Source organism: Leptonotus elevatus, chromosome 10 (assembly GCF_054856555.1).
Source record: "Leptonotus elevatus isolate MCC_2025b chromosome 10, RoL_Lele_1.0, whole genome shotgun sequence".
NCBI lineage: Eukaryota > Metazoa > Chordata > Actinopteri > Syngnathiformes > Syngnathidae > Leptonotus > Leptonotus elevatus.
Window position 1 is genome coordinate 15,291,594 of NC_141248.1, and position 12,893 is coordinate 15,304,486.

Genomic DNA, 12,893 nt, shown 5'->3' on the forward strand with positions numbered 1-12,893 from the left:
GTAATATTGCGTTGAACATGATGTTCTTGAACCATTCCTGAGTCATACCGAGGCTTTGTCTTCATCAAAAACTGAGTGGCTAAAAGGAGATGAACTAGTTTGTCAACTTTCTTTATTACTGAAATTCCATTGCCATTACGAGGATGCCAAGATGGGAAGGTGTTGTTGACTCATAAAGGTGGAGTTGTTATGCTTTATAATCACGGACATTGAACTATCTCATGCTTATACTGTTTAAACAAAAAAAAAAAAAAGACGGAATGGGAAGGTGTGATTTCTCTGTTACGGTTTTTCGCATGCCTAATCCACACTTCGGACTGGATTATTTGACATGGTTTACAAAAAGGTAAGTCATCATTTCAACACATTTTCAACTGTTGCTGTTGTTAGTCTTGAACTCACGATTCGTATTTGTAGGTGTGCTCATCTATTTTTATGCTTAAAAATAATTTAAGTATTTTGTGAACTGCTCAAGCTTCCACAGTTTATGTTTGGCTTTGCATGTCTATTCTTTTTTTTCCTTCTTCTTTTTTTTCCTGACGTGTAAAGATGACACCAAATCCCGAACCTGCCACTTTTTGTGTGACCCTTTCCCCCAGATTCAAATGAAACCAAGCTGATCGAGAATGCTTTGACTCTGCGCCAACTTGCTGTTAATCTTTAACCTCAAGTTATGTGTTGGAAATGACACTCCCCGAACAATCTGTTGGCAACCTGTGAAGAAAAATGTTCCAGACTCTTCATGCTCACTCTTTCGCAAAATGTTTCCTTTTCGTTGGCCCGTTTGTTGTTTTTTACTAGCTTTTCATAAGCCGGCTTGTGGTTGGGTGGGATATGACGTCTCGGATGTCACATGCTCACAGGTAAGGCACCTTTAAACCTAATTTTCCACCAAATGCCAATTATATGCAGTAATCCCTCGCTATTTTGCGGTTCACCTATCACTGTCTTGATATTGTAGATTTTCTGTTAAATATATGTTGTTGCTGTTTTTGTTTGTTTAAAAACAGTTACAATGTGTTTAAAAAAGCAAAAACAAGAAGAATTAAAAATAATTATTTTTAAATAACAAATAGAATATACGATAGTACAACAGAACAGTATTGATAAACACACATGAATTAATTAATAAACATATATAATATACATAAATATAAAGAAATAAATATAATAAAGTCTTTGTGAACCTACTGTTCAATCTGAACATAAAGATTTAACTAATATTACAATCCATACAGATTAAAAACAGCTAGATACATACATTGTTATGAAATACAGAAATATGTACATGGTATATCATTTAGAGGAAAAAAAACAAGAACAAAAAAGCAAGCGAGATTAACGACAATAATCTTAATTTTAGGCTTTTATTTATTAATTTTGGAGGGAAAATAATGGAAGAACTGATCTGAATAGTTTCAAGTAGGAATGGTGAGAATTGGGTAAAAAAAATAATGGTAATAACAATTTTGTCAATTTACTCACAAATTGAGTTACCAAGTATGAAATCCATAGTCCTGTTAAATTTAACACAAATGTCCATGTAGGAATAACAACAGATGGACACACAGGTTCAAGTTAAAACTATTTTTGGTCCGTCTTAACCAGTGTTTCCATTTAGGGTCTCTCTGAGTGCACGGTGGTGTCTGAGATGCCGCTGGCCATCCCGGAGTGTGACGCCGCGGACGTCCAGATGGTGACGGCTAAAGTGGAGCTCTGCTGCAAGGACAACGCGCCGTGCACGTTGTGTCTCCTGATAGACGCCCAGCTCGCCATCCGTGCGACTGAAGACATGGACAAAAGGCTTCACTCGAGGCACGACAATGAGGAAGATGCCGAGGACACAATTTCAACAGGTGGGAATCGACATCTTCCCCGACCACTGCAGCATCAGCATCTACTGTGTTTTTATGCACAGTTATTGTTATGGTGGCGGTGAACTCAAATGATATTTGCAACACATTTAACAGATAATTAAGAAATACTCACAGGCATATATTCTTAATGCTTAGTGAAGGTTACTGAGGAGCTGTGACTGAAATTGATTAATGGCATTTCCTTTCATTCTATTATTATTATTTTTTTCACACCTCTTCTTAAAACTTCCGTTTATTTGAGCGCAGATTGACTCGACAAATTGCATCTATTTTTCCAAGCACCCTATTCATGTAACACATTAGACATATTGGACATTGTATTATTATACAGTTGTTTTTGTTTTTATTATTGTAATGATGGCGTTACTTTTTATTCTTCTCACTGCGCAACAGCATTTGTGACGTTATGTTACAAAACGCCACCAACTTTTCCAGCTTGCAAGCGTGTGGACTTCACAATCAATCCAACAGGACTTAAGCAAAAAATTGCAAAGGTAAAATAGGACTGCCGGACTGTTTGGTTATTTATTTATTATCATTTAAATGAAATAATTTGTTGACCTTTTCTGTTATTTATGACTGTGCAGGTGTCCTTGATGATTACTGATCCAGCTGGGGTTTCTTTCGGCAGTATTGTGTATGTTTATCCTTCAGAATGGTTGCGTCCCTTTGTGGAAGTCGAGGCTCCTTCTCTCAATGAAGGTATCTCTTTGAACTGCACGCTGAACTTGTAGTAACTCCCGACAGCAGGTTTATGACGCCAACTCTTCTTGTCTCTCTGCAGTGTGCTCCCAAAACCCGCGGAAAGCCGTCAATGACTGTCAAGGTGAGCGAGAGCGCATATGATGTGCTACGTGACGATGTTTGCATCATAAAGGGAAATAAATCAACAATGAATGAACTCCTCCTTCCAGTGCCCACAGTCGACAGTGTCATTAACCAACAAATGAATCAAGTGGAGCTGAAGTTTGACGGAAGGAACAAATTGTGCATTCAGTATGAGGCGGATGGAAGTTGCCAGGTCTGTGTTGCGCGTTGTGTGTGCGTGCGTGTGCGTGGCACGCAAATTGCCATCATTTGTACATCCGGCCGTCCATCCATCCTTCCATTATCCATTATCAATCATCCATTCATTCATCCATCCGTCCATCCATCCATCCATCTATTCATCTGTCCATCCATTATCCATTCATCCTTCTGTCTGTCCATCCATCCATTATTAATTCATCCATCCGTCCATCCATCCATCCATTTGTTCATCCATTATCCATTCATTCATCAATCTGTCCATCCATCCATCCACCCACCCAACCATTATCCATTCATCCAGCCAACCATTATCTATTCATTCGTCCATCTGTCCATCCATCTAACCATTATCCATTCATCCAGCCATCACCCAACCATCCGTCCATCTAACCATTATCTATTCATCCGTCCATTTGTCCACCCATCACCCATCCATCCGTCCATTCAACCATTATCCATTCATCCAGCCAACCATTATCTATTCATTCGTCCATCTGTCATCCATCCAACCATTATCCATTCATCCAGCCATCACCCAACTATCCGTCCATTCAATCATTATCCATTCATCCATCCATCCATCCATCCATCCAAGCTTGAATGTATACATGCTTATTTTATTTAGTTTTTCATCTGACATACTTTTCTTTGAAGCTCGATAACACTTTGTCACAGCATAGTATGCAGCATACCTTTTATATTTTCATCTTTAGCTGACACCGATTCAAAATAATGTGCAATTGTTTTTTTTAAGTGCCATTTATTTTGAAATAAGTTGTCCTGCATTTTATTATTTGTTACTATGAGTTTAGTTGCATGTGTTCATATCTGATGTTATATTTCCCTTTAGATTTGGGAGACTAACACCATCCCACTGCACTCGGTGACCCCCTGCCTTTGTCTCCAGGTACTTTCATTTCAAACATGGAGCACATGCACGGTAAACGATTCTGTTGCAATTTACAATATATGTGACATGCTGGATTTGTTGGCAGGTTTGGGACGATGACAAGCCCAGACGCTCTCAGAGCTGCCCCTTCAAAAACATGGGTACGCCAAAATCCTTGTGTCTAATTCAACCTCGCCTGGAGTTCGAACCATTTGGCGACGCTGCCTCACTCCAATATGATTGTATTTGAAAACAATGTTCTCATAGGAAATTAGTGGAAATAAAGCAACTCTCATCACCTTTTTAATATCATACAAGTGTAAAAAGAAGTTGTGGACATCCCCATCAGGGTTCCTCGAGAAGAACATATGGCAGAACCTGACCGCCTCTGTGGGTCAAGGTCGAATGAACGACAAGGGACAAATGCTGCTGTGGAACGTGACTGCCCCCTGCAGGCTGGAGGGGGAGGTGTGGCCCTGCCGGTGGACTTCGGGTCACAATTGTATCGAAATCGAAGGCTTTCGGCAACAACTGGAGAATACACCATGGGAGCAAAAGAGTAATCTGCAATGGGTAATATATATATGTTTTTATGTTGAGTGAATGTCTGTCTGTCCGTCCGCATGCATATACAGTTGAACCTCGGTTTTAGTCTCTTTTAAAAAGTCAAACTAAAATTGAATTGTGTGAAAACTAAAGCACCATTTCCAATAGGAAATGATGTACATCCAATTAATCGGTTCCAAACTCCCCCATGAATTAGCAAATACTACATTTTGTAGAGAATAACTATAGTTGAACATACAGGCAACAATGTGAACAAAACATAAATGAGATGGGAAGTGGGGAAAAAATGGGCACAAATGATGGATTTCCATATTGCTTATTTAATTTAGTTTTTCATCTTAATATGATCGCGTCTCCTTACCTCCACTAACATGCATGAAAATAAAACAATGAGATGAAAAACAGCAAGTATGCGGGTACTGTACTTATTTGTTTGATTGTGTCCCTCTAGGTGAAAATGGGCGTCTTTGAGGACATCAATGTGCAGCTCTTACCATGTGTGATGGTAAAGAACATGTTCAAGCATTCCCATGACTTTAAAAAAAAATTCATTATCGTGTTTATTTCATTTAGTTGCAGTCATTAGTCGTCGTTAATAATAACCTTGATATGTATGCGCAGGTGCATTTGACGAGAGGGGGCCTTCACCTGGGACCATTCTGCTCTCATCACTGTAAGTTTGCACAAGTTGTGGCAGGAATGTGACATATAGGCAGTGTATCGTTTTCATGAGGATGATTCTTCTTGCTTGTCACCGCAGCAGCCAGGTGGCGCTGGAATCTGTTGGCTGTGGCTGGTTTGCTGGTGATCGCCTTGACAGCGTTGACGTTATGTCTTCTCCATGGCTTTATCAAGAGTAGGTTCAAGCGATACACGCCTTTGATGGGTTTTGTGAAATGATTCTTGTTTTGTTACTCTTATTTATTTATTTATTTTTGCAACAATGTGCTGCAGGTTGCTAACATGATATTTGAACTTGAACTTGCAAAAATGTTGGTCATGCTACATATGTCATCAAACCCGCCCGACAGGATACATTTGGAGTTTGCTCTGCTCACCTATTTTCTAGGTTTGGTCACGTGACGTTTGCAACGTGGTTGGTGGGGGTTAATTATGACGTTAATTTCGGTCGCCAGTAGAGGGCAATATTGTTAGTGGTTTATTTATTTTTATTATTATTTTTAAAAGCCTTGAAGCCCCCCCATTACTCACAATCTGAAAGATGCTGTTTGCTATTATAGTAGCCCAAGGTATAACAATTTTGAATATGTAATTAATTTTGTCATTCTTTATGGCAAAAAAAACCAAAACACAATTTTACAAACTTATTCCCAGATTTGTGCCTTTCCTGCTGGAATTAAAATCCAATTTCAACTCTATCAAATTAGTGAGCAATAAGAAAAAACAACAAGCTGTCCAATGTGTTAAGGCCCCCCCCCCCCCATGAAGCTTTAATTGTAAAATATCCAGAAATGGATCAACTGTTTTACTGTGAAATGTTATCTTATTTATTTATTTATTTAGTGGGGAATAATAGTGTTAACGAAAGAGAACACATCTTTAATGGATAATTGTCTTACTGAATTTATATGAAAACATATGTTAAGAAATTTTGCACATGAATGTTTCAAATTAAAAATATATTGCCCAACATGTCCTCCTAAGATTGACGTTGATGGAGAGCGATGAATTATTCCGTTAATTACTATTCAACAAAAGCAATAGTAACCAGAATACTGTGTTGTAATTAGTGGTGGCGCATACAGCGTATTCTCGTAATTTAAAAAAAGAAATGAATAAATAAAATCGGTTTATTTAACTTTAACGCTGTCCACTCAAAGGCTGCATTCATTGGTTTTGAATTAAAAAATCTTACTTTTTTTGGGGGGACAGTAGTTAATTCTAATATTGACATAATTGTTGAATGACTCTTTATGTCATAGAATGGGCAAGCCGATCATTCCGTGGAGGACATGTAAAGAGTAAGCTTTCATATTTTCTTCTATATCTCAAAAAGGGAAAATCCTGATGACGTTCAACTCTCTTTTTTGTTTTTTAGTTGCCAGAAAAGGACACATAGTCCTCCTGAGTCCGCCAGATGTACACAACGCCATTTCCGAGGTTTGTAGCCTGGGCTCCCTGCTCAGGAGTCAGGGCTTCAGTGTATCGGTGGACCAGTGGAGCCGGATGGAGCAGTGCAAGCTGGGACCCTTGCCATGGCTTCACTCCCAGCTCCTCCACATTAAGAACCTGGGGGGACGCGTGGTGCTCGTTCTGACTCGCAAAGCTTTGGGGCTAGCGCGCGAATGGAACCAGCAGCACCAGCAGCACCAGGAGGCGATCCAGGCGGGGCGAGGAAATGGAAACGCGCCTCAGTCGCCATACTCGGATGTTTTCATGGCCTCGCTGTGCCTCATCCTCGGGGACAAGCAGCAAGGCAGAACTGGAGAACGCTTTCTCCTGGTCACATTTGAACACGACGTGGGGCGGCCCCCTGGTGGCTTGCCAGAGCTGTTTCAGGGTCTTCATTTGTTCCAGCTTCCCTCCCAGATGAAACTTTTCTTGTGTGAGCTCGCTGGCGGACGAAAAGGGAAGGCAAAAGGCGGAAGGGCAAAGGCCGGTTGGAAATGGGCAACCTTTGACGGATGGAAATTAAAGACTAAAGATGCAATATGCAGCCAAGGAACAATACCCGTACAGTGTAAATATTCTGAAATTTAGAGACAATGCTGGACGTGCTGCACTGTTTACTATATTTTAATAGGTGGATGCTAAATGGCTTGGTACGGTTACCATAACTTTACAACAAATAGCGGGCAACTGGTGGCCCGAGGAACGACTACACTCTCAGTGGCCCCTTGGAAAAAGCACAAAAAAAAGATAAATGAAGTGGAATTATTTTTTTTATTTTTTTTACAAGCCCAAACAATTTGTCAGAAATTCTGATAAACTTTCAATAGGGGGGCATGGTCGGGTTGAGGGCGAATCTTGACCCCAGGAAAAATCCAAATTGTGAGAAAATATTTAAAAAAACGAAAGGAAAAAAAACTGCAAATATGGAGGGGTCGATTGTAGTTTTAAGTTGTAACATCACCAATGGCAGACATCGTTAATAAGCCTTATAATGTGCGCCCCCACCTCCCCCGGAGATTTGGGATACAGATATGAAGGACAAACATATTACTCAATAATATTAAAATTCTGAATGAGTTGATTTTTGGGGAAAATAATGTACAAATGCAACAGTTTTGAGAGAGCCTTTGCATTGGGCGGAAATAAAGTACATTATGTGGTTATTTTGCTTTTTGCTTCAAAGCTTGCTGTTGGTTTAGGATAGTCGATCTTTGAATACATGGATTGAAAAGATAGGTCTACAGTATGATCAAAAATGAAATAATATTTCATGTTTGATAATATATATTATATTAAGCGCATGTATTATGCACGTGTTTTGTCTATATTTAAAATGACATTTTTGTCATACATCTGGTTAAGAAGTGTGTGTTCATATGTGACCCCACCCCCCCCCACACACCCCCAGTACTACTGATGAGAAATTGTGGCCCCCTCCAGTATTTAAGTGTCTCATCCCTGGCCTAATAGCATAATAATAATAGCACGGCCTAAACAATTTTAAACTTTCTGTCATAATACAAATTTAAAAAAAATACCACTGGCTTTTGTGAAAATGTGTATGTGTTTTTTTCTATTATTATTTTTGTGTCGATCCTTAGAGTTACCCAGGTTATGGTAATGACTATTTTGATCCATTACATCATCTGGTTAAAAAGGATAACGTAAGGGGAGTGAACAGGAGTCTATAGTTAGCCTAATAGCGTAACTGCCCAAGTCATTTTTAACTTACTAGGCCCTATACTAAATCAATTTAGTATTACTAAATCAAGAACAAATAACTTGCTTACCAAATCAATGAAAAATATGTTCTTGATAAAAAATTATATATAAATTTTTTTCTTCCTGAAAACATTCAAATGAGACTTAGGCAACTAAGCTATTGGGCTAACGATATACACAATGCAGATGCGTATGGTTGGTCTAAAAGCATAGTTCTTCTCAATTTACTGATACCAAATGAATAAAATATACCTATATACTTGCTAAATACAAACAAACAAAAAAATGCTTTAGTGGTTTTCCGAAAACATCAAAATATGACTTTGCCAATAATTAGCATGCTATATGCTATTGACATGCTATATTTGTACATAAACCATGTACTACCCAGCCACACTTTTTAAGTTTATAAACAATAAATACCGCAAAACAATGATTATTTGTTTATTATTATAGCCACTGTGTGTTCTGTATGAGGAAATTTAAATGAGATAAAATAAAATCAGTCAATATGTTACTCTAGTTATGGTATAAAAAAATAATGATAGCATAACATGATAACATCGAGTCATGTTGGACTTAATGATAAAAGCAGCGTGCGTTGACAGAAAGAAAGTCACTTTTATTTGATGGATATAAACAAGCTGGCCAACACTCAATAGTAATATTCGGTTACAGCACATACAATAGCAAACCGGGGCATGGAGGACAGCCTCCTAGCTTTAAAAACAGGAAACACCACAGAGGATCCATGCGTCTGGCAACACTTTGCCCCCAGTTTTTCTTTTTATAGGTTCTTCCTTTAATTAATTGTTTTACATCACTTTTTCTCTTATGTATTTTAGCACGCACGCACGCACTCACACGCACGCACACACACATCTGTTGCCATAAAAATAATAAATGCCCACACGCCCACCCACGCGCACTTTTCTGAGTAACATTTACACCAGCAACACAAAAAAAAACATGCTGCACTCTCACAAAAACCGAACAGGCTGTCTACTAAAGGGGGGGGGGGGGTGACACAGTGAGACGCACTTTACTCTCAAACACCGACATCACACCGCCACGATGCGCAAGAGTGAGGAATGATGCGCCACGTTCACTCACACAGGTAATCATTCAGCATGCTGGAACACTCATATTGAACTTGCTCCTATAGGTCAGTACTGTACAGCTCAGAACATTGACTTTTACAAATAGTACAGCCTCCAACTGGCATCTGCGACTAGCGGAAAGCATAGAAAACAGAAAGCTAACTTAATGCAAAAAAATGAATAGAAAAACAAAAAATTATGTTTCTGGCATTGGTCACAGTGATTTGTTCAATATAAGGTTTTTATACAGTAAAAAAACAAAAACAAAGTGAAACTGTTTTTAGGCTCTGTAATCATCCCCAGCATTAATCAGTGTTGACCACACTGCGGAGGCATCTGGCTGCACGGAGAACAGCACACCATCCTTGCTTCCATCAACACTCCCATTGGCACGTAATGTTAAATAAAAAATCAGCACAAATGGGCACGTTTGAAATGCAAATGATATATTTCACGGTAGGAGAACCCCCTACTTCAAGTATTCAGTGGATAAGGACCTGAAAAGGGAGGATTCATACTCAGTCCTCCTGATGGTAAAGTGAGAGGATTTCATTTATGATTGACTTTTCTTTTAGTTTTATTTTTTGCTCCTCTGTCTGTTTGCATGGTCTTCCCCTATAAAACACAACCTATCATGATTAATCTTCCTGTAAACACAAACACAATCTGGAGTTTCTTGGTCAGTGACAGGCGATGGAAGCTTCACGTGGGAAGCAGATGATGCCTCAATTGTGGAAGATTGGAAAAATACATTTATATTTATAGATTTATATACACACCAACCAACACTTGGCCAATACAGAGGAGACACGAGAGAAATGGAGGAGTTTAGTTAACAGTCTAATTCAGTTTCCACTAAACCGCAACATGTCATACGTCAACACTTGCGCTTACGAGACAACACAAGAAAAGTCACGCGAAAGAAATTGCACTCCACACACGTGTTCATAGTGAGTAGATCCTCACTCACAAGTGCAAAATTCAACGTCATTGCTTTCATGGAAGTTGCTCAAGTTCTCTTTTGTTTTTTCTTGATCTGATTTGTCGCCAAAGGCCAACTTAGTGGGAACACATGGGCCAGGGCAGAGGTTTTCAAAGTGTGGAACAAGCGGGCCTCCTCAAAGAATACATACATCATCTGCAATTAAGCTCAAAAGTAGCCACAGCATCTTTTTTTTGTGTGGTTAGGTATCCCCTAGCTGGAACTGATACAAGGGACAAAACTGTAAGTTGGAAAATATTGGCCATTTTCATTGTTGTTTACATCTTTGTATTAAAATAACAAAACAACAAAAACAGAGAAAGCCAGGCTACCAACGTAGCCACTTTAGCTAACGTTAGCTCGTTTACAGTACACTTCTGTGAATGGAAGTGAGGGGTGCGGCTTTGAATAAAGATTATTAGTGAAGTGAGGTTACATACACTCTCACTCTTGTATTATACTGAATTTATAATCATTTCTGTGGTTGCTATACTATTCTCTTAGGCATCATGTTGAAAAGAAATTTAAATTAGTCAACATCACATTTTCCTACATTGTTGCTTAAAATATGGGTCACATATTTTAAGAGCATAGCTGCAGAAATTAATCCAATTTAAGTATTAAAAGGATATTTCAATACATTTTTCTAATTATCACAGCAATTCATTAATTAATTTAGAGTTTTTTTATTTTATTTTTTAAATAATCAATTATTCATTGTCCTTAAATTAGCTTCACATGTTTAAAAATTTATTTAAAAAAAATATCCCAAGATGTTGTACCTCCCCCCAATTCCTCTGTCTCACGTTTTGAAAACCTCTGGCCTAAGATAGAGGAAGGAATGTAAAACAGGTCAAAGGAATGTTAAACTGGTTTCTACAAATATTTAGATCAGCATTTCTGCTCTCCTCTTTTTTCTGCTCTACTCCTTTTTTTTTTTTTTGCACTGACAGGGAATGTTAGTCTCCACTACCCCCCCCCCCACCCCATTCCCCAGATGTACAAAAACACATAACACACCTCTCAGTCCCCCCATCCATTTAGAAAAAATAACCATAAAGAATAACTTCTTGTTTTTTAATCTTGTCAGTTTCAAACAATTTTCTCACCACGTATAGACACACTCTATAGATTCTCTCTATATATAATATATGCATATCTATCATATATGTGTGTGTGTGTGTGTTTTTTTTTTTACCTTGCTGAGAGGGACTGAAACAGGTCACTACATTTGGCGATGTGGCGCAGACTACGTGTGTACGAGACGGGTTCTGCTGGAACATCTACTAGATGACTGTTGTATTTATAGAATTATTGAGTCTCTTAAGGGTTCTTCATTGATGGTAAAGTGCCCCTTGTGATATATGTACAAAGTTGTCTGTGGAGCCTACTCAGCTGTAGAAGAAGCCATAGACTCCCTTGACCCACTGACACTATTTATATCAAGCACCTGCAGCAGGAGCACCATTAGTTTGAAAAAAAAGAAAAAAAAAGAAAAAAAAACATCCTGCAACAATAGGAGGTGCATAGTCTCTTTTCATAATCTGGAATCTCGTCACTTTCTTGGCCACTCTAAGTGGGCGGGTAATTACACTTTGAATACAGATGGTGAGTGAAATTCATGCAACACTGACGTCTGCATAGATTGTTTTTTTTCCCCCCCACTTGGATTGAAATGAGGTAATATGAAGATGATGGCAAACTCAAGCAAAAACAAGCCGGAGGGCCCTCATGTTCACTTGAAGGCACCTCTTTCCAAAAATGAACACACAAGTCGACAATCCATTCTAACATTTGGGACACCGCACGTTGAACATCAGCTCCTCCAAGAAGGTGACACCAGTAAAAAGGTACAAAAGAGGTCCGTTTGTGTGTGTGTGTGTGTGTTTCCGGCTCGCTATGACGTGGATTCGGATGTCAGCGTGGGGGTGCCGGTGAAGATGAAGACATGGCGGAGGCAGCCGGATCCAAAGGAGTCAGTCAGGCTCGGGGGAAGCAGACAGCAAAGGCAGCCGTGACCTTGAAGCAATCAGGAGAAGGAGGCTCGGAAGGAAGAACTCGGGGCTTGGAGCAGGTGGAGAACACTCTTGCCATCTCCTGAGGAGGCCTAGTGTTCGGCAGGTGGCAAGTGAGGTGAAGATATATGTGAGGAAGATGAGGCGGGAATCGTGGGGTCTTTCCTTAGCTGCTCCACGCCTACAGGTTTTCTGTACCGGGGTAGCTTAGAAGGTCTGCTCCAAGGTCACCTACGGGCACAATAGGCATTCATTAGCTGATATTATTATTATTATTATTTTTTAATATCACATATGCATTAATTTAACAATTTTATTATTATTCCTTTTATCTACTCAACAATTTATTCATTTATCAGTTGAATACATTTTTATCTTATTTTATTGTCTTTCTTATTGTCTTTTTTTTTTTTTACAACCTACCACAGAGGAGTAGCTGTACTAAAAATAAAACTCCATAGAGCGTCTACGACAATGCTAAGCTAATGCTAAGCTAAAGTCAATGCTTTTTACCTTACAATATCTTTGTGTAAGAGACTTTCGCCCCTCCTAACATGGCCACTATTCATGTCCATGCAT

General features: G+C 39.0%; 1 protein-coding gene across 3 annotated transcripts; it reads left to right on the top strand.

Annotated features, from left to right (window-relative positions):
* Nucleotides 1-119: 119 nt before the first annotated feature.
* On the top strand, nt 120-8,032 carry il17rc (interleukin 17 receptor C). Of its 3 annotated transcripts, XM_086086125.1 has the most exons (15): nt 120-346; nt 600-863; nt 1,622-1,856; nt 2,271-2,371; nt 2,465-2,579; nt 2,662-2,703; nt 2,792-2,898; nt 3,757-3,813; nt 3,902-3,956; nt 4,145-4,368; nt 4,814-4,867; nt 4,984-5,035; nt 5,123-5,218; nt 6,306-6,344; nt 6,422-8,032. In XM_086086125.1, the coding sequence occupies exons 2-15, from the start codon at nt 762-764 to the stop codon at nt 7,081-7,083; spliced, it is 1,941 nt and encodes a 646-aa protein (XP_085942251.1). In that variant the 5' UTR covers nt 120-346; nt 600-761; the 3' UTR covers nt 7,084-8,032. The 3 variants fall into 3 exon arrangements, with proteins under 3 accessions (XP_085942251.1, XP_085942252.1, XP_085942253.1); XM_086086126.1 differs by lacking the exon at nt 6,306-6,344; XM_086086127.1 differs by lacking the exon at nt 600-863.
* The last annotated feature ends 4,861 nt before the right edge of the window (nt 8,033-12,893 follow it).